General features: G+C 41.5%; 2 protein-coding genes across 2 annotated transcripts; both read right to left on the bottom strand.

Moving 5' to 3' along the window:
• Nucleotides 1-186: 186 nt before the first annotated feature.
• On the bottom strand, nucleotides 187-4,627 carry LOC306742111 (multidrug and toxin extrusion protein 1-like; the record flags this gene model as incomplete). The annotated part of the gene is made up of 14 exons (XM_079224452.1): nucleotides 187-474; nucleotides 692-778; nucleotides 967-1,061; nucleotides 1,199-1,331; nucleotides 1,425-1,494; nucleotides 1,594-1,665; nucleotides 1,752-1,864; nucleotides 2,007-2,074; nucleotides 2,222-2,335; nucleotides 2,555-2,652; nucleotides 2,737-2,834; nucleotides 3,393-3,437; nucleotides 3,550-3,606; nucleotides 4,460-4,627. The coding sequence occupies 14 exons, from the start codon at nucleotides 4,625-4,627 to the stop codon at nucleotides 187-189; spliced, it is 1,506 nt and encodes a 501-aa protein (XP_079080578.1).
• A 3,173-nt stretch (nucleotides 4,628-7,800) lies between these two features.
• Nucleotides 7,801-17,706, bottom strand: LOC306742110 (multidrug and toxin extrusion protein 1-like; the record flags this gene model as incomplete). The annotated part of the gene is made up of 17 exons (XM_079224451.1): nucleotides 7,801-7,991; nucleotides 8,396-8,438; nucleotides 8,515-8,609; nucleotides 8,746-8,878; nucleotides 8,977-9,046; nucleotides 9,387-9,462; nucleotides 11,244-11,352; nucleotides 11,465-11,532; nucleotides 11,605-11,718; nucleotides 15,500-15,597; nucleotides 15,683-15,780; nucleotides 16,667-16,711; nucleotides 16,787-16,829; nucleotides 16,944-17,092; nucleotides 17,168-17,236; nucleotides 17,327-17,428; nucleotides 17,575-17,706. The coding sequence occupies 17 exons, from the start codon at nucleotides 17,704-17,706 to the stop codon at nucleotides 7,801-7,803; spliced, it is 1,635 nt and encodes a 544-aa protein (XP_079080577.1).
• Nucleotides 17,707-21,968: the final 4,262 nt, after the last annotated feature.

Here is a 21,968-nt window from a genome sequence, read left to right as displayed (position 1 = left end):
ATTACAAAATGTAATCTTTTATGAATCTCTTATAGCTAAATGTTGGTTCAACCATTTATTCACTTAATTTTGCATCAAATCTGCCATTGTTTTAGTCACTTTGTCAAAGGTAACAAGTCCATGAGAGTCTAGGATTCTGTGTTTTTATGACATTGAGCACAAACAACAATTTAATGATCAATAATCTCATCCTTTTATTGGGACCAGTGCAGTGGAGAAAGTTTGATCAGGAGTATATGTCGTGTTGATCCAGTCCAAAGTGAAGTTGGCCTCTGAAGGCCGGGTCTCTGGTAAGGGCACCAGGAAGTGCACAGTCGCTCCCGCAGCCAGAAGTGCAACTGCTGCAAACACAATGAGGCCTCGTCTGAGGATCAGCTGAGTAGTGGAGAGACGGACAACCTTCTGCTGGACCACATGTCCACCCTTTGTCTCCGTGTTCCCCTTAGTGCCCAGAGACATGTAGCCTTCCACCAACTTAAAAGAAAAATAATCATATTCATTTATTTTGTTGAGACAAATGAAGAACAGTGCAGTAAAACATTGTCAGAAATGTAGTTTCTTGGACTTAAGTGTCCGATATAGAATATTACATAAAACAAATGAGAAAAGTCCATTGATGACAGTGTGAACCTAAGTATGACAACTGAAAAGTAATTTATGTTGTTAGTGTTAACAATAACAAGCCACTTACGTCCCCATGACTTGCTGTCTGGTCATCTGACAGGGCAGCTGTGCTCAATAATGTTACGCGTGTCTTTTTCTGAGCTCGTTTCACAGCCTGCAAACAAGCAGATACAAAAACCAAACTGTCAATATCTTCTCATTCATACACTTGACAAATCTGTATCGAACTTTTCCAGATTTGCTTGAACATCTGATACTGTAGAAAAGAAGCAGATTCTGCCAGTATATCAAAACAGCTGAGGCCCTAAATGATCTTGATTGTTTGATTGGCCAGCAGCATACCTCTTCCGTCATTCTCCTCCAGTTGAGCTTGAAGATGACAATGATGTAGAAGGTAGATTGCAAGACGACACAAATGAGCAGCCCCAGCCAAAAACCTGCAGAGACAAAGACAAATTAGTCTGTCAAGGACAAAGCGGGCTTCACTTATAAGAACTTGCGTCGCCCACAGCGGTCATGTATTGCTCTGGAATGTCTCTGAAAGTAACAAAGCATGGTCATTTCATATTATTACCCAAAATTCTCAGTTTGGCGACAAACGTTAAAACTACGCTGAGTGAAAGTCCGATGCAGTAGTATCCAATGAAATTGGCCAGAGCTGGTATCTTCTGTTTGCCCGTGCCCAAGAAGATGCCCGTGCACACACACTAGAATGGGCAAAAACATGTTTTTGTATTTGACATTTATGACTTGATTTTGGCATCATACTGCAAATATATTTTGCTGGCCGTTAGACTCACCACAAGACCATCAAAGAATTGGAGGAAACAGTAAGCGTTCATCAAATGGGAGACCCAACCAATGATCTTCCTGGAAGGGTAATTCAGATTGTGTCTTTGTGTGTCACAGTTGTACTGTAACAACTTTAACATTCAATAAGTGCAATGTAGTGCAGCTGCAGAGACTCACTCATCAGAGGTGAAGATGTATCCAATCATTGATTTAGTAGAGCCAAGCACAATACCTTCAACAACAGCAATGCTAGCTGGAAAAAAGTGGATGTAAAGAAATCAAACATCAAATGCTGCTTTATTGATTGAGGCTACATTAACAGAATGTGCTTAAACTGACCTGCAAGAGCGAGTGACATCTTGCAGGTGAGGATGGCCCTGGCAGTGTCTCCGGCACCGAGAGCATTGCCCACACGGGCGCATGCTGCAGCTTGTATACCAAGAGGGAACTGTGGATTCATCGTTTTGCACACAAAAAATACATTCAGGAGTCAGAAAGAATGAACACTGATTTACAACAGAGCTTGCTCTAGGGTGTTCAAACTTAAAAATGTTTTTGGAACTAATATAAATCTGACTTGTTGTTAGTACCATGTAGGTTATGAAAGCCACCGTTATCACAACATGTTGGGCGGCCAGTTCTTCTTCACTCAGCATTCCTGATCGTCGGAGACAAAGATGAAGTTTGTATTGTTTGCTGATTTGATTAAATGAATGAGCTTAGAGATAGGCTTAAATAACACAGGTCAGTACTGCTCAGCTTTAAATCAATAGGGTTAATGTAATCATGAAAATATCTGGATTACCTGCAAAGAATCCCCCAAACTCATAAAGCCACCACTCGAAACATGTCATTAATATACTGGGAAAGGCCAGTTTCATGTAGGAGCCCCACTCCTGCAGTGATTCCACAGACCAGCCTGCAGGGGGAGAGAGAAACTCATGTATGTAGAATACAAAAGATGGAAGCTGAAGAGAGTGATGCATGAAAACATAGGGAATCCACAAATGTGAAATCTCTCACCTCAGGGGGAGAGAGAAACTTATTAAAGTGCAGGAAAATTCTTGGAAGATGAACAAAGTGGACCATAAGATCATCGGGTCACCAAAAATATCTGCTAAATATAACTGTCCCTCACCTCCCCATGTTTTTACATGGAGCTTCTTCCACCGAATGTAAGCAAACAGAAAAGCACAGATGTAAATCTGTGACAGAGCATTGGCTGCTGCAGATCCGCTGTAAAACAGAGAAGTTAATCAGTGTGTGTGTGTGTGTGTGTATGTGTTTTAATCAGATCTAAAATGGTGTGAGTACACCTACTTAACACCCAGATCCATGCAGTAAAGAAAGATGTAGTTCGTCACAACGTTTGCTATGTTTGCCATGGCAGCAGCGTACATTTGTGGCAGTATTATACCCTGAGTACACAAACACCAGATGATGTGATGATCAGAATCAGAATCAGAATCAGAAACCGTTAATTGCCAGGGATGTTTGCACAGACGAGGAATTTAGTTAGGCGGAAGGTGCATACATTAGACATTAGACATTAGACGAGACAAACAACAATCAACGACAGCAACAGTGCAAAAAGTCTAAATAAGATAAGGATAAAGTACTCAGACAACAGATAACATTAATGTAAGTGTATGCTAAAGTGACGTGTGTGTTTAAGTTAAAGTTAAGTGTATGTATTAAGTGTATTAAAGTTAAGTGTATGTTAAAGTGACGTGTGCGTTTAAGTTAAAGTTAAAGTTAAGTGTATGTGGCATGAGTGTTTAAATATGAATTGTGCAGTGGAGTGACCGGTAGGAGGAGAGAAAGGAATAAAAATACAAATAAAAATAAAAATAAATGGTCCGAAAGAAAGAATGGTGAGTACCACTTATACCTTTCCCCTCAGTGGTTGCATTAATTAAGACAACATGTTTTGATTCTCTGAAAAAAAAAGAATTGTGTTCAGGATATTACTGCACCTGGTTCTGCAGATAAGACACCTGAAGGTTATGTAGAAACATTGCCTAAAAGACATTAAAAAACACACACACATTTAAGAGTTAGTGGTTTCTCTATACATCTCTGGAAAAAAAATTAAATTTACTTAAAAAAGGTGAAGAAAAAATCACAACTCACTGATACGGCAGGAAGGAAGGCTGTAAGATACAGCTGGGCTATTCTAAAATCAAAAGGCTGTATTTAGATTCCTGGAAATGCTCATGGCATAGTATACACCGTTCAATGTCATAATTTCAGGACAGTACACTATAGTGTATGCTTATCCCTGAAGAACACAAATTACACAACACAGAAGAGGCGTGAGTGTGCACCACAGAATTTGATCAATATTTGGAATGAAGATAATCTGTTTATGCTAAATCTGCTCATCATCTGTGGGGACCAGATTTGAAACCTGAGACACCAAAGTATCGCATGCCAGTCCCAGACCACATCTCGTGCTGCAGTAGTAATATTAATGGTCTGGAATGAATATGAAACAGACTTGAACGAGTCTGATGCATACACTCTGATGTAACCAATATGTATATGACTCATAACAGTAACTATACTACATATTGATTAAATCGTCAGGATTGTAAGACAATTGCTGAATCTTGAGAAGGTGAGTTTATAGCTTTAAAATTACATTTCCACCTTTCATTCCCTCATGCTAGCCTCCACAAGTCTATGGAGCATACAGGTGACCACTTACAGCAGAAGCTAATCCATAGCCAGCCATCACTTCATTTCCCAGACGCCCACAGAACATTGTGATCACGAATGGGAGCAGGTAATGGAGGATTCGAGAGAGCAAATGAGCCATCCCACTTTATCAGGTTGCAGCCACTGATTGAAACTAGGCAAGCACTGTCTTTGGTTGACTGATATGTGCTTCTAAATATCAGGCACAAGTTGTTTTTTACTTGACATTTCCAACCAAACACTCACTCTTCTGTCGTATGAATCAGGTTTTCAGCATGGACAGCCTCAATCCACACAATCCCTAACAGATGGAGGAAGGTATTTAAACAGTATCAATCCTTACCAGAGGGCCTGTCATCCTCAGGATGTGGTACAGTTCCTCTCTGTGGGCCAGGAGAACTCTGTGGCGCACCCACCTGCAGCAGAAAAGCTTGTCACTGGACCCCTCCATGTCTGCAGGACCAGATACTAATGCAGGGTTTTCCGCTGCAGCGTTGGTCCTTTCTGTCATCTTTGCTGCTCTCCAGGGAAAGAATTCACCACGGCTGTGCAAAGTATTTCAACACCTTCAAAAGGTAACTTATTAATTAGTTAGTTATACATATTGCATTTCAGGGTCAACACAAAAATGATGTAAAATAACTATAATCTTTCTGGTAACATGTTACAAAGTACATATTATGAGTTATATTGTTTTGATCAGTCATTGCAGAGAAGGAGGCCTCACATGAACATGTGGAGGCAAAGGGTAGTAGCTGCTCCAAAGCTTTCTGTCCCAGGTCAGGGTGCTCCTGCTTCACACACACACAAAACGGTGTGAGTGTGGATGTGGCAAACTTCATCTGGAGGCCACGGTCAGATGACACTTCCAGGAGTTTTTCCTGATAAGTGACAGGCAGCTTGCTTCCGTTTGCTTCAGACAAGATGAATGGGTTCCTCACCCAATCCAGCTGTACAGATTTATCCTCCATGTCAGGAAAGTAGAAGTGAAAATCTTGAATCAAGTTGGTCAAATGTCCCACAATGACCGACTTGACTGGAGCTGAGGAAAGCAGGTGAAATCTCCCTCTGCAGAGGACCTTCTCCACAGCTCTGCCTTCTTCAGGAAGCCACCCACCTCATCATACAGGTTTAACATGCTGGTCTTGACATTATGAAGTTAATTGTTTTGACACTGTCGTTCAAAACGTCATGTAACACAGGGCTCATTTTCTTGCATGCCAAAGCTCACTGTGTCATGCACGATCCCTGTGCATGACACAGTGAGTCCACTTCACGTCAGGGTTTTATTTTTTAATGCGCGCTACGAATCCTCTCTTGCTGCCCGTCATCGAGGCCGCTGCGTCCGTGCAGATGTTGCTGCAGGATTTCCAGCTCATTCCGTTTTCACAGAAGAAGGAGATGACAACATGAACAATGACATACAAATCTTCTTTGGCACTTGTCCCTCCGTGGTTTTAGCAGCATTGCTGCTACGCTTCAACCACGACTTCATTGTTTGAGTTTTAAGGCGGCAGTGATAGATAGACGGGTAACGACAGGTGGCGTGTGCCAGGTTGGGTCAAACCATCCTGATATGGGGGAGACTCTAGGTTTTTAGGATAATTAAATTAAATAGCCTACTTAATATAAAATTCAGTTTGTGAACTAACACTGTATTGTTGTTGTATTGAATCTTTGTCGAATAACTATTTTTAAAGGATTTTTGAATGGATGCTAATTTTAAATAGATTTAAAAAAAATCTCACGTACCCCCTGGGGTACGCGGACCCCCATTTGAGAACCACTGCACTAGATGTGTGGCTCGCCAAAGCTCAACACGGTATCCTAAAAACAAAAGCCCAGCGCTTTAAAGATATACACTCCGAAGTTGCAGTTCAGTGGCTGCTGGCCGTATTACTTTCCAGGGTCCATTAACCCTTGTGTGGTGTTCATGTTTTGGTTATTCAGACAGTGTTCGTGGGTTTGGTGGACCCGCTGCATTTTTTAATTTGTTTTATTCAACACAATCACACAATTTTATGTTAAAATACTCAACAGATGTTTACTTCATTCCAATTACAAGCATAATAAACAGCATATATGGTTAATATTTGCCCTTTACCTTTGTTAGATCACATGTATGAATTAATGTGCTACTCGTTTTTTTCATTTTGTATGAAATGTAATAAAAAAAGAAAATCAATTAAAATCAAGGTAATGGCATCAACATAGACCAGAACAAACACATGACACCTACGACAAGAGCAACACTGTCACTCCACCATCCCCACTACCCCGAGATCAGAGCCTTGAGGTCAAAGCATAGAACCCTGAGATCAGAGCATAGAACCCTGAGATCAGAGCATAGAACCCTGAGATCAGAGCATAGAACCCTGAGATCAGACCATAGAACCCTGAGATCAGAGCATAGAGCCTTGAGGTCAGAGCATAGAACCCTGAGATCAGAGCATAGAACCCTGAGATCAGACCATAGAACCCTGAGATCAGAGCATAGAGCCTTGAGGTCAGAGCATAGAACCCTGAGATCAGAGCATAGAACCCTGAGATCAGACCATAGAACCCTGAGATCAGAGCATAGAACCCTGAGATCAGACCATAGAACCCTGAGATCAGAGCATAGAACCCTGAGATCAGAGCATAGAACCCTGAGATCAGAGCATAGAACCCTGAGATCAGAGCATAGAACCCTGAGATCAGATCATCCATATTCCTTCACCTGCTAGCTGCTGACGGGTTGGTCTTGGTGAAGAAGGAGCTGAGCCGGAAGGCGAAGCGCTCCATTTGCTGGTCGGTCTACGTCCCAACCCTCACCTATGAGTCGTGACCGAAAGAACGAGGTCTCGGATTCAAGCGGCCGAAATGAGCTTCCTCCGTAGGGTGGCCGGGATCAGCCTTAGAGATGGGGTAAGGAGCTCGGACATCAGGAGGGAGCTTGGAGTTGAGCCGCTGCTCCTTTGTGTCGAAAGGAGTCAGCTGAGGTGGATCGGGCATCGAATCAGGACGCCTCCCATTAGAGGTTTTCCGCTCATGTCCAACTGGTAGGAGACCCGAAAACCACACAGGGGTTTAGATCACTAACAAGTTCATAGCTCCATTATTATTATTTTAATCATGTTTCATTAACGATTCCCTAATTTTTCCACCCGATTTTGAGCCTTTTTTTGAGCCATGATAGTGTTTTTTCGTTTTATGAGAAGTTCTATAGGGTAAAATAAGAGTACTTCAATTTGCCTTGTATCGTTTTATTTTATATATATATATATATATATATATATATATATATATATATATATATGTATATATATATATATATATATATATATATATTATTATTTTTTTTTTTTAAATCAGGTACATACAATATGCCAACTCTGCATCCGTTTTAAAAACTTCTGAGCCATCTCAATCTCTCAAAAGCATTTCCAATATTTACCCTTCTTTTTTATTATTTCATACATTAAATATATTGTTGTTCCTTTAAGGAAGCAAAAATAACCACAATGTAATGCATTAAACACAAACATTGTCTCCCTCTGTGCTCTGCCTACTGTCTGCACATCTGCATGTGTGTCTTCCTTCTGCATGCCCTGCTTTGACATCCTGCAATGCAAACAGCTGCATCATAATGTGCACTCGTGACTAAGGAGGTACTTCACTTAACACAATAGACTTTGCTTGTGGTCATCTCATCAAGTTAGTGACCAGCAAGTTAAGAATGATTCCAGCAGCCAGGATTAAAAGCATGAGAGCCAGAATGAGGCCTCTATACAGAACCAGAGTCCTGAAAGAGAGTGTCTCCTTCACTATTTTTACTGCTAGTTCCTCCTCAGGGAGAACCAGGTCCACAGTGTCCGTTTGCCCTGGTGAGTTCTCTGGATCATCCGGTTGGGGACCTGGATACATGCAATTAATGAATTTTATATATATATATATATATATATATATATATATATATATACATGTATACATGTGTATATATATATATATATATATATATATATATATATATATATATATATATATATATATATATATATATATACACACACACATATAGACATATAGACACCCACAGTCTATAGTTTTACAAGGATATAGAGCTTTTTCATGAATTTAAAAATGTGCTAGAGGAGTACATGCATTGTTTTAAGCAATATGCCACCATTAAACTACATGTCTTATAGCCTAAACTGGCTCGGGAAAGAATTAATCATTTCCCTTGCTGAACAAGATACATTTTGTATTTGTCCCTAGCAGGATCAAATGTTTTACTTACTTGTGTCTGTGAACTTCTCACACACTCCCGCTCTGATTTGAGCCTGGAAGAAAAACAATGTGTGAACTTGTATTCATAAAGAAGTAGTCTGACGGGAAGATGTACCTCTGAATACTGACCTCGACTGTAACTTTCCCCCAGTTCATTCTTATTAGGTAGATAATTTGGAATGAAGACTGCAGAAACACGCAGGTAAACAAGCCCCACCACAGACCTGAGGGAAATAAAGAGTTTTACATATTTAGCTTTAAGTTATGCCGTGTCAGAGCTCTTACTAAAAAAAGACTTTGGGGACAAAACATAAAAAAAAACTAACAGCTTAAGGCTAAAAAACATGCCGTAAATCTTACCCGTGATTCCCATTTTGGCTGCAAACATCAGCGACACGCCAATGGGAAAACCAATCCCATAATATCCCAAAATGTTGCAAATAGCCCCAATCTTCTGTTTACCAGCTCCTCTTATAATACCTCCCGAGGACGCCTAGTCGTGCAAACACAATAAAGAGGTGGTTAGACAATGTAATAATATGTTAGTGTATCAAGGGATCTTGTTTGGATGTGAATTTCAGAGATACTTACCGATACTGTATCCAGGAGGACGAATGGTGCATATAAAACTACGACATCAGCAACCCTGTTCCGTATTTGTCTGACGGAATAGAGACTCAAAATTAACAGTTTGACATAGTAAGAAAAAAAAGTTATGTCATGAGATTTGTGGGTTATATATTGCGACACATTATTGTTGAGCAAAGAGAAATCAGTAAATTGAGCGTAACATTTTATTTTCAGTTAATGTTGAAAAGAATTTGATGGCAAAGTTCACTGTAGTGCATGTCATGTTGAAAGGTCACTTAAGAGATGATTATCTCTAGAAGACTTGACACTGTTTAAGTATATTTCAACATAATACACCCCCTCCCCTCCAAAAAAAAAAAAAAGTAATAAACATAGTTGCGGTTAGAAAAACACGTTAAAGATATACTCACTCGTCATCTGTAAAGACATAAGAGATATGGTTCTTCAGGCTCCCAATGAGAACGGACAAACATAGGGAGACCGACACTGTGGTAAAGAGTAACAGACTTCATTTTCCACAGATTACATCATACAAAATATGCTAAATTAGTTTATTTTTTTTGTAAACTGACATTCACACAAAAGAACAACCACAGTCTCCTAATGTTGGCCAAGGAGAAGCTCTGCAGGAGAAGGTCTAGAGCAGGGGTGGCAAACTTTTTGGCTCAGGGGCCACATTGAATAAAAAAATTTGATAGACAGGCCGGGCCAGTATCAGATGGATGGAGAGTGTTTGTGTGAACCTGTCACGGGAGGACAATGTTGCGGACCCAAATGCAGACCACATGAGAGTATGAGTATCTGGTAAAACAGATTATTGGAGCCAAAGGGAAGGTGGGGAGCCTGTGGTCCGCCACAGGGGGTGCTGGGCGGTGGGAGACCCGTGGCTCTACACTGGACGACGGCGAGGCCGACAGGGGGCGGTGTGAGAATATAACGTAAATGACTCAGCTTTTTTGTTCAACTCGCTGGTTAAATAAAAAAAAATATTTTGCTGACTCTTTAAATTGGCTGCCAACTTCTTAGCAGTACCCGCCCGTTCTGTCGTTGACTGTTGGCTAGCATAGTTAGCATGCTTGGCGGAAAAGTGGCGGCTAATATTGTATTCTTTGAAGACTGCAATGGTTTCTTGGCAAATAAGACATACTGCCTTTAATCGTACTTCGGTGAAAAAATACTTAGCAGTCCACTCATTAAAGACTCTGCACTCACTGTCGACTTTTCTTTTCTTGGGTCCACTCATTTGACAGAAGAGATCACTGCAGGAGGCTGGCAGACAGAACCCTATATGTCACGTGACATGAGCGCGCAGGGTGGCGCAGTTCCGTGGGTCAATGTGGTTAGTTATGTTAGTTTTACTGAGGAAAAATACTCTGCATGCAGCTGTCAGTTCATTTCACAACTCTAAAACTGTCGTAGTACAAACCCTGTCTCCGGCGACAGAAAGTGATTCATATTACCGTAATTCTTCTAAAGTTAACGCTTTACGACATAATTAAAAAGGATTCTGACCGCTAAGAAGTGGAGCTTTTCAGTGTTTTGCGGTATATTACGGTAATAAAAAAAAATAAAAAAAGTGTCGCCCTTGTCTGTTGGATCAGTGGGGGAGGGTGTGGAATTGACCAGCGCAGCACAGCAAGTGTTGTGTGCGCTCTAGTTCAGCAGAACGCGGCAGGCAGCGGTCCGCACGGCGCGTACAAACCGCTGTAACGCCTCTCTGTTCCCGATTTGATTTTCCCAAAGCACGATGACCACAACAGACCAGCGTTGATGTTTCTTCATGCTTATTTATTGCACAGCGCTCTTTTAGGCTTTTCGTGTGTGTGTTCTTCTGCAGCAGAGCCGTGTGCGCAGCAGAAGGCATTACAGCGGTCTTTCTGCTGCAGCAGAACACACACACGGAAAGCCTAAAAGAGCGCTGTGCAATAAATAAGCATGAAGAAACATCAACGCTGGTCTGTTGTGGTCATCGTGCTTCGGGAAACTTTACTTGGGAACGGAGAAGCGCTACAGCGGTCTTTACTATAACTTTTTTTTTTTTTTTTTAATGTTATAATAATTATAATACTCGGCGGGCCGGATTAAAATGCCCCGCGGGCCGTAGTTTGCCCACCTCTGGTCTAGAACCTTTTGCTCAAAGCTACTCCTGAAGTAGTTTCTCGAGTGAAAATATAATTATTTCACAATTATTAAAAGAATTAACTCACCTTAATCTCACCAAATACATGCTATTTTTAGAAGATGGCATAAAAATGGTGTTTACTAACCTGCACAGAATATAGTCAGTTTAGCAGACAGCTTAGCCTGCTCCGTGTCTCCGGCTCCCAAGGCATTTCCAACTCTTACATTGCCTGCTATACTGAAACCTAGAGGGAACTAAGAACAAAACAGCAACTTTAACATGCCGTTACACTGCGTGTGCAAATAGGTGATTCATGTGACACAATAACAATTTCAAGTATATTCATTTTGGTCGGGGGAAGATTACCATGTATGCAACAGTAGCAAGTTCATATACAACCGCTTGAGCTCCAAGCTCCACCTCACTTATTAGACCTGTCAATGACAAACGACAGTTAGATTTGACACCAGAAATGCTTTAAACAACAAAGTGGACATTGACATTACCTGCCAGAAAGCCTCCAATCTCATACGTCCACCACTCGACACACATCATGACCATGCTGGGAATGGCCAAGTTGATGTATGAGCCCCAGTCCCGCAGGCACTCTTTAGACCAGCCTGTGTGGTCAAATAATAAATCATTATATCACTCACACATAACATATAGATTATATCAGTGCCTTGTCTCAACAATCACATTTGTAACGACACCAGGGAGCTTTCTTGTTAATTTATAGGCAGAACGGGCACATGGTTAGATTATAAATCTACCACATCCTTCTTAAACGTCTTAAACAAACAGGGAAGCAAGGAAGATAATGACAAAGAGCTTGTATTTATGTTTGTAGTGACACAAGCCCCAGGTTCTGAACTAAACCATAGTTTGTGCCCTCAGCATGTCAAATATGGAAGATGTTTTATACTGCTGTTGAGGAAGAGGGATGGGAGAAATGGAAACTTTCCTCCATAAGATAAAGCAGTGGTTCTCAATTGGGGGTACGTGAAGGAGGTATGTGAGATGTTTTTAAAATTAGCATAACGAGTGACGGGCGAGTCAGTGCCGAACAGCGTCGAGAAGCTGACAAACTATGATCATTATGGGGTTTAATTCTTCTTTTGTCAATACCCAAGTGTACACACACACACACATACATACACATACATACATACATACATACATACATACAAAAGTTTGGGGTCACCCAGACAAATGTTCAGCAATTTCTCGCATGGAATAGCCTTCATCTCTAAGAACAAGAACAGACTGGCGAGTTTCACATGAAAGTTTTCTTTTTTCTGGCCATTTTGAGAATATAATGGAACCCACACATGCGATGCTATGCATAGGAAGGCCAGTTGTAAAGCTTCTCTCACCAGCATAACTGTTTTAAGTTGTGCTAACATAATTGCACAAGGGTTTTCTAATCATCCATTAGTCTTCTATGCGATGAGCAAACACAATGTACCATTAGAACACTGAGTGATAGTTGCTGGAAATAGGCCTCTATACACCTATGTAGATATTTCATTAAAAACCAGATGTTTCCACCTAGAATAGTCATTTACCACATTAACAATGTATAGTGTATTTCTGATTAATTTAATGTTATCTTCATTGAAAGAAAACAGTGCTTTTCTTTGAAAAATAAGGACATTTCTAAGTGACCCCAAACTTTTGAACGGTATTGTGTGTGTGTATATATATTTTGTAAACTTAATACTTACAATATGCAATACTACTGAATATTGTTTTGCTACTACTACATTTCACTTCATAATATTACACAATTATATGCCATAATATGTATAATGTACCAGCCTTTTTATTTGACCATATTATGTCACACCGTTATACCACTTTACTTTGAGGAGACGTCGCTGTTAGTCTAGAACACTGAATAATGTTTCCACCAGTAAACCTGAACATGCACACCTCTCTCTGTGTGACAGCAATTATAACCGCATAACTCTATAGATTATAATTAACTAGAGCAGTGGTTCTCAAATGGGGGTCCGCGTACCCCTGGGGGTACGTGAAGGCACTCCAGGGGGTACGTGAGATTTTTTTTAAATCTATTTAAAATTAGCATCCATTCAAAAATCCTTTAAAAATAGTTATTCGACAAAGATTCAATACAACAACAATACAGTGTTAGTTCACAAACTGAATTTTATATTAAGTAGGCTATTTAATTTAATTATCCTAAAAACCTAGAGTCTCCCCCATATCAGGATGGTTTGACCCAACCTGGCACACGCCACCTGTCGTTACCCGTCTATCTATCACTGCCGCCTTAAAACTCAAACAATGAAGTCGTGGTTGAAGCGTAGCAGCAATGCTGCTAAAAACACGGAGGGACAAGTGCCAAAGAAGATTTGTATGTCATTGTTCATGTTGTCATCTCCTTCTTCTGTGAAAACGGAATGAGCTGGAAATCCTGCAGCAACATCTGCACGGACGCAGCGGCCTCGATGACGGGCAGCAAGAGAGGATTCGTAGCGCGCATTAAAAAATAAAACCCTGACGTGAAGTGGACTCACTGTGTCATGCACAGGGATCGTGCATGACACAGTGAGCTTTGGCGTGCAAGAAAATGAGCCCTGTGTTACATGAAGTTTTGAACGACAGTGTCAAAACAATCAACTTCATATAGTCAAGACCACGCAATGCAGGCGTGTGTGTGTGTGTGTGTATATATATATATATATATATATATATATATATATATATATATATATATATATATATATATATGTATATAGCGAATTGAATGTGTGTCTGCAGCAAAAGAGACCAGCATGTTAAACCTGTATGACGAGGTGGGTGGCTTCCTGAAGAAGGCAGAGCTGTGGAGAAGGTCCTCTGCAGAGGGAGATTTCACCTGCTTTCCTCAGGTGGAGGATTTTCTCTCTAGTGAGGATGTGGACAGAGCTCCAGTCAAGTCGGTCATAGTGGGACATTTGACCAACTTGATTCAAGATTTTCACTTCTACTTTCCTGACATGGAGGATAAATCTGTACAGCTGGATTGGGTGAGGAGCCCATTTATCTTGTCTGAAGCAAACGGAAGCAAGCTGCCTGTCACTTATCAGGAAAAACTCCTGGAAGTGTCATCTGACCGTGGCCTCCAGATGAAGTTTGCCACATCCACACTCACACCGTTTTGTGTGTGTGTGAAGCAGGAGCACCCTGACCTGGGACAGAAAGCTTTGGAGCAGCTACTACCCTTTGCCTCCACATGTTCATGTGAGGCCTCCTTCTCTGCAATGACTGATCAAAACAAAGCAAAGAAGCAGACTGTGTCTGGAGAAGAGAGAAGAGCCTGATCACAATAATGGCCTCCCTGCCACCAAGACTGACAAAGATCCTCAGTGAAAGCACGAGTTTCTCACTAAAATGTAAATGCAAAAGCATTCAGTTCAATGCCATATTCATTCTTGACAGTTTAATAAATCCAACACTGACGACACAGCGCTGTGTATTACTACTTTTTTTTATACCAAAAATGGGCTGCGCTGGTTAGGGGGTACTTGGCTGAAAACATATTTCACAGGGGGTACACCATTGAATAAAGGTTGAGAACCACTGAACTAGAGGATACACTTTTTCCTACACGTAGATCTTAAACCCTTAAATATAAACAGGAGCCCGGCCACCCTACGGAGGAAACTCATTTCGGTTTTTTATTAAAATAAAAGTTGGATAAAATCTCCATTGTCCTCTCCTTATATGTAGTCAGGTGTCGGTAGGTAGAACTGCAGCGACGCTGACTCGCCGCTCTCCTGGCTGACGTCTCTACGCTGCCAGTAATCTCACTCGCTGTCTCTCCAACAACGTTAGCTAACGTGTTAGCAAGCTGACTAGCTTGCTATTATTAAACTGGTGGGAGGAAAATGAAGCCGCTGTAGACATCTTAACGCTGATTGGCCAAGACTCGACATGTCAAAGATCTTCTATTGCTAAGATGATCACGACCTCAGTTTTTTTCCGTGTCCCACTCCAATCTCAGAAACGGTGGACAGTTGACCCCCCCCCTCTCCCAAAAACAAAAACTCTTTTTCATGTCTGATATATGTATAAAAACAAAACAAAAAGCCAACCAAAAATGCTTTGTGCTGGTTAGGGGGTACTGCCACAGGGGGTACAGCACTGAAAAAAGGTGGAGAACCACCGAGTTAAAGAACTTAACCACACAAAGCCTTCACTGTGTTGTGGTTGTTCTAGGCATTACTGACATTATTGCACACACAGCCTTGAATGGATAGTAGTTTGTCTCTGAAGATGGGTGTACAGTGCTCTTGAAACTCCTTCAACACAATGAAGTAGATGTTTGTTTGAGCCTCCTTCCTTTGAGTTTCATGCAGGCTCACGGTCCTCCAATGTAAAGATGGTTCTCACCTCCCCAGGTCGCCTTGTGAAGACCTTTCCACATGATGTAAGCATAGAGAGTTGAAGCCATGGTGAACTGCGAAATGGTGTTGGCAACAGCAGAACCTCTGTAAAAGTATTTTGTTGCATGATGTTGGTTATGTGATACAAGCAATAATTGTGTTACTGAAAGAGTCAACAGGCAATACTCACGCTACTCCCAGCATTAATAGGTAAAGGAAGATGTAGTTGATGAGAGCGTTAAGAAGATTGACCACAACGCCTGTGATTACCTGTGGCCATATGATGCCCTAAAAGAGGAGAGCCACATATTATTCAGATTAGACACGGGTAAAGTGAGAATGAATGGAGGGCATCAACATACAGAAGACATCTGATTAGATACCTTTGGACCAGATAAAGGGCCTAGTAAAATACAAATAAAAATGGGCCATTATATAGTGTTGGTAAGTCCTTGGGATACATTCACAGAATTTATGGTACCGTTTTGGGATTCAGCACCTGGACAGGAAAGAAGTGCATGCGTTTTGTGTGGTGGAAATCAACCTTTTTAAATTTGCTTTGGAGAAACAACTGTGATGTGAAAACTCTTAAATGTCTTTAAGTATTTATTTAACATTTATTTAACAGACACTTGGCATAATTCAGCTGAATGAATCACCCACAGATGGTTCAGGGGTCTAACCACGAGAAATGGTTTGACAGAGTCTTTATGCACATTAATGTCTCCAAGGAAGAGGGTCAGCCAGTCAGACATAAGATACATTCATCATCTGGCCTTGGTGAGTTTGGATGGCGCTGAGTTTGTGTGGTCAGGATTAGCCGACTCTCAGGCACACAATGTTCAGAGTAAAGCGATACAAGTTACATCTAAAAAGAATAATATGATGCTTTTCCACAACCTTTTGCAAACTGATTGATTTACAAATGCAAAAAGGAAACAAAACATTTGGTCAAAATCACGGTTTGTGGTCTCAATCACATTTGTTTGCCCTGACTGAATTTCACATTAAACATAACAGCAACACTGTAAACAAATAAATATAAGCCTTTTATCCTGATGTGGACACGAGGAAGCAATTCACAGGCTATAAGGCGACCCTTTCATGTAGTCATCCTACATGGTCCTTATTTCAACTCCTCAGTTACTTAATGTTGAATAATAATGGACCTTACCTGGTTTTGCAGATATCTTGCTTGTAATGAATACATGAATGTAGCCTAAACAGAAAAAAAAGAATATCAATGAATCAATTTGTTTTTGAGAACAGTTTATTCCCATTTTTAAATACTTACAGGAAGTGCTGGCATAAAGATATTCACGTACATCTGAGACATCCTAAAAAGAGATTCACCATCAACATTAACAAAAAACACACTCTTTAAAAATACATACATATATTAAATGAATCAATAAAGCGCAAGAAGACATGCGTGTTGGGATACAGCTTACCTGGCCACCTCAGGCTCCTGTTTGACCGCCAACAGAATGGCCTCTGTGTTCACGAGGATGGCCCAACAGGGGAAACACGCCAGTAACAAAATGAGGATTGCCCGCTGAAGAATGACCCCGACTCTCATGAGGTTATTGCTCCCAAAGGTCTAAAACCAAAGAGCATTTTGTTATCTTATCAATACTCATTTTATCAAATGGAAAATAGTGTGTGAGGCTCATACCTGAGAAATCAGAGTATCACATGCTGAAGACAAACCAACTCCAATAGATACACCTGTAACATTAATAACCTGAGGATACAACACAAACATTGATGGATTATGTTCTGTTGCTTTACTGGCGTGTCTTTCACTGTGAGAACATTCCGATCCTGAACTTACTGAGATAGCCAAAGACACCCCTGCCAGCTCTGTCGTCCCCAGATGGCCACAGAAAATAGTACTGACAAGACTCACTGCGAACACCATGAGCTGGGCAATAACCTGATGAGATCAAATCAAAATGATAGAAACATAGTGATTAGTAACTGACAATTTAGTGGGCTTCATTAGTCATTTTTCATTGAAATTGTTTCATTGAGATCAGCAATGATTGGACACAGAGAGTACATTAAATACAGGCTACGTACCACTGGTCCAGCGAGTTTACACAACTCTCTTATTTCGGTCTTGAAGCCAACAGGGACCAGCATGCGGATCCGCCGCAGTGTAAAAGCTTCCCTCCATGAAGACAGAGCTGGGCTCGGCGCGCTGCTCTCCATGACTCGGTGGTTTCTGCTCCGTTCGCGGCTGCGTGTGTCCGTCAGGGCGCCTCCAGCTCGGTCGGGAGTCTTTTCCAAGTGTGTTGAATGATGTAAGGCAGGGATTCCCAAAGTGTGGTGCGCGCACCCCTGGGGGTGCGCGAGCTGCCTCTAGGGGGTGCGCGAGAGGAAAAATGTAATAGTGGTCTAATGATGTAATAATTAATATTAAACATAATTTAAAAAAGATTAAGTAGGATTTTTTAATTATAAAAAATCCCTTTGTAAGATTTACATTTAATTACAATTAAAAACGTACAATTTAATAAATATATGCACTTTCGGTCCGGCCGCCAGACTGTCTTTTCCGTACACACTAGCTAGCTTGTGCACCTAACCTCATTTCATTCATTCAGCAACATCCATGAAAATATGTTAAACTGGCTGAAATCGGGGAAGCTGTCAGGTGGGACATCTGAAGCGATCAGTAATAAAAGAGGAGAGGGACAGAGAAAGAGTGAGGAACCGGAGGGAGAGAAACGGAGAGGTGCGTTGGGGAGAGACCGGGAGAAGAAATCGACCGGGAGTCGGAGAAAGAGGAGACGGACCGGGAGCACAGAGACCCATCGCGGAGTCAAGGTGAAAAATGAGGAAACGAGAGTGAGCATCAGACTGGGAAAAAAAAGAGGAAATATGATGACAATTATCTGGGTCTGGGCTTCACTTGGATTGGCAATGCAGATTGCCCGAAGCCACAGTGCGTGTTGTGCAGTGAGGTTCTGGCTAACCGCTGTCTGAAGCCTCTTATTTGCGCCACCACCTGAACACCAAGCATGCCAGTGCAAGTCAGAAGCCCCTTACATTTTTTAGATCCAAATTGGAAAATTGGAATACGAAACAGCCCAAAACAATTGCAGTCTCATGCATGTGTTGGGTCTACACCAGGGATTCCCAAAGTGTGGTGCGCGCACCCCTGGAGCCTCCTTTTTTATGTATATCTGTTTCAGAGCCTATGCATGTGCCACTCTTTGTTCTTTACGTGGCTTACTGTGTTTAAGTAAATAAATGTGAAATGCAATCTGCGCCTGTGCGTGTGTCCTCGCCATCCTTATTGCTCTTTAAAAGTGACGCCTTGTGTAACTGAAATGTATACAGCGGACTAAATCTTGTAACAAACGCCACGCGCGAGCAAACAGTTCTGGCATTGGTCCGATTTTATGCGGCTATAAATAGGCTCTGTTGCGTTTTTTTTTTAAGGTTTGGGGGTGCGTGAACCCGGTCGTGATGTAGAGGGGGGTGCGTGGCCTAAAAAGTTTGGGAACCGCTGATGTAAGATGTTGTAAAAATGTGCTTTTAAGCGAGCACGTGGAAGTTGCGCCTGTTAGTCCCTTCCGGTGAGTCACATTTTTTGAGTGGCTGTAGCGGAATGGTCTGATATTAAACAGCTGTCTATTAGTTTGAGAAAGCAGCGATATTGTAAAGCGCTCCGCAGGTCACGTCAACGTGATCCATGGAGTCGCAGTTGGTCGCACGTTGATCTGGTGGCTCTCTGCCGTTTAAATGTGACTGCTGACTGTGTTGTAGATGATTTGATTGTAAATCCACAAGAAAATCCACTATATCTATTATGGTGTAGTGGTAATGGCACTAACCTGTGATCTTTTTCCACCCAATGAATGGTATATCTTTTTTCTCTTCTTTTTTCGTGTACTATGGAGCTAGTTTACGTGACAGATATTTGCACAAAACAGACTCCACAGTCATTATGTGTTATTTGTAACAACTTTATTTCAAAGGAAAGGCAATTTGCTTCAACACATAAACAACAAGCGACGTTTCCACTCGCGTGGATTATTTCCCTGAAAAGACTCAACAACGTCTAGTCCGGTATGTTTTGACCAGAGACTTTAGACGAGAAGGTTAGACATTGAACTGCAGAATTGTACAATGCGGCATTCACGAGGACAGCTCCGTGCTCTCTTGCTATTCTCAACATCTGCTGTAACGAGGACAGGAGACGCTTTCGGCCGAAAGTCGCCAGTTAACATGGTCGCCTGTTAAACCGTAACACCGGACACAGTGATCCAATCTCAATCTCAAACACGTGTTCACACCAAAACAGTTGCGAAATATTCGCGCGTCCAGATTACATGTTAAATCAATACCCCCCTTTCCCCCAGCGATGGTTGCGAAAAAACGGATTAACCACATAGAGCGAATTTTTCACCTGCGGCGCGATATAGGCGAAGTGGCGTTGCGAAAATTCGCAACTGTTTTGGTGTGAACACGGCATAAGGCAGACCTGGGCATCTTACAGCCCGCGGCTCTCCCAGTCTGGCCCGCGTGAGGTCGATCAAAAATGAAAAATAAATAAATAAGGTGCACGACATGAATGCAATACAAACGGCACTGCTTTTACTTTGAAGGCGATTTATTCATGTGTGCGCGCACGCGCACGCGCTTATTCAGCCTCACTACGGGCAGTGTTGCCGACTTGGAGACTGAAGTGAAAGCGTATTGTTCTGCAGTTTCTGTCGCGAGACCCCCGCCTCCCAAGGAGCCTCGCGCTGCAGTCTCCGCCTCCAGATTGAAAATTAATCGCGCAAAGCCGCCGCGGATCTGACCTGCGGTCTGATCCACTATAGCAGAGCACTTTAAGTCAGGATCTTCTTCACTCTTCTCTCAAAGAGGAGAACGTTCCTCACATGAGGAAAGATGCTCAGAAGATTTTGGTTCTCTTTGGATCTACCTACATGAGAACAAACATTCTAGTGATGAAGTTCAACAGATCAGATCCTCTCTCTCTGATACCTGTCAGCTGTCCTTCATCTCCTCCTCATTCAACCAGACTTCATGCTCTTGTTCAAGCAACACAGACTGGACTTTTCTCACCGAGTAAGAACAACTGAACTGGTAAACATCAAAAGCACTTATTGCTTTTGTTTAAAGTTAATACATTGCTGGTCTTTAACATACATATTTAAGGTACGGTTTACATTTTTTTTAACTTATTTTCATAGCCTTATTGTAACATGTATTCTTACCAGTAGCAGCTCAAAACAATATAATTCACAGTTTTTTAATTAAGTATTAACATTCATATTGAGCTAGTTGAATTAAGTTCAGACTATTGGTTCGGCCCTCCACAACGGTCCAAATTTCTCATGTGGCCCCTTGGGAAAATGAATTGCCCACCCCTGGACTAAGGCATGTTAATGACATGTGGTTCCCAAGCGCTCTTTGGTGACGTGGTTGATTAGTTACTGTCATCTGTCCATCATCGTATAAAGCCCGCCCTGACAATTTGATTGGTCCGAACAAATTTTTATTTTGGATAATTTCTCCCCAACAACTTCCAGACCGGAAATGTTGTGGGTGGGGCTAAGTTTGGCTGGACCAGGCTACATCTTTAGCCTACCACCCAAAAATCTACTAGAATGCATGAAATAACATCTACTTAAACCAAAATGTCCTGGGGGTGGACCATCAGCTATGTCTTTGCTTCACAGAATGTAACCAATGTTGTCCGTCTCCAGTAGGCCGCCCCTATCAACGACTTTGGGCACCACAAACCACCAGAATGCAGGGTACAACATGGGTACAATGCCAAAATAATTCAAATTTCCTGATATTTGAGCTACCAACGTGTGTGGCTGCGTGCGCGGCAACATTTTGGTCACCCCCGACAAAATCTCACTCCAAGATTTTTTGAAAAGTTGCCAGCTTTAGGGCCGTGTCACTGTCAACTCCTCGAGTGTCTCGCAAGCACGTTGAGCCCTTTGTGAACCCTTTCTGTTAGTTAGCATTAGATGCAGACTTTACCCGTGTGAATTACCCACAATTCCCTGCAATGTGTCATTAAACACGCAGTTACCAGTGGAAGCATGGAGGGCACAGCCTGGCAAATTACATTTACACAACAACATTAAGGATTAAAGAGGGGACATGAAAACACACGGAATCAGAGGAATGCAAGCGCAGACTCTGTCTCTCTCTCTCTCTCTCTCTCTCTCTCTCTCTCTCTCTCTCTCTCTCTTTCTCTCTCTCTCTCTCTCTCTATATATATATATATATATATATATATATAGTTGCAACGGCTCACAAACCAGCCTCCCCCTTCAAAGACACACCTGCAAACCCATTTTCTCCATCTTGGTGTGCTTATTTCAGTGCAACTTGAAAGTTTTGATGTTTTCATATATAATATATATATATATATATATATATATATATATATATATATATATATATATATATATATATATATATATATATATATATAT

The sequence above is a fragment of the Taurulus bubalis genome (genome assembly GCF_910589615.1).
Source record: "Taurulus bubalis genome assembly, chromosome: 10".
NCBI lineage: Eukaryota > Metazoa > Chordata > Actinopteri > Perciformes > Cottidae > Taurulus > Taurulus bubalis.
Note: the sequence above shows the minus strand (reverse complement) of the source record. Positions and strands in the feature narration are given on the sequence as shown.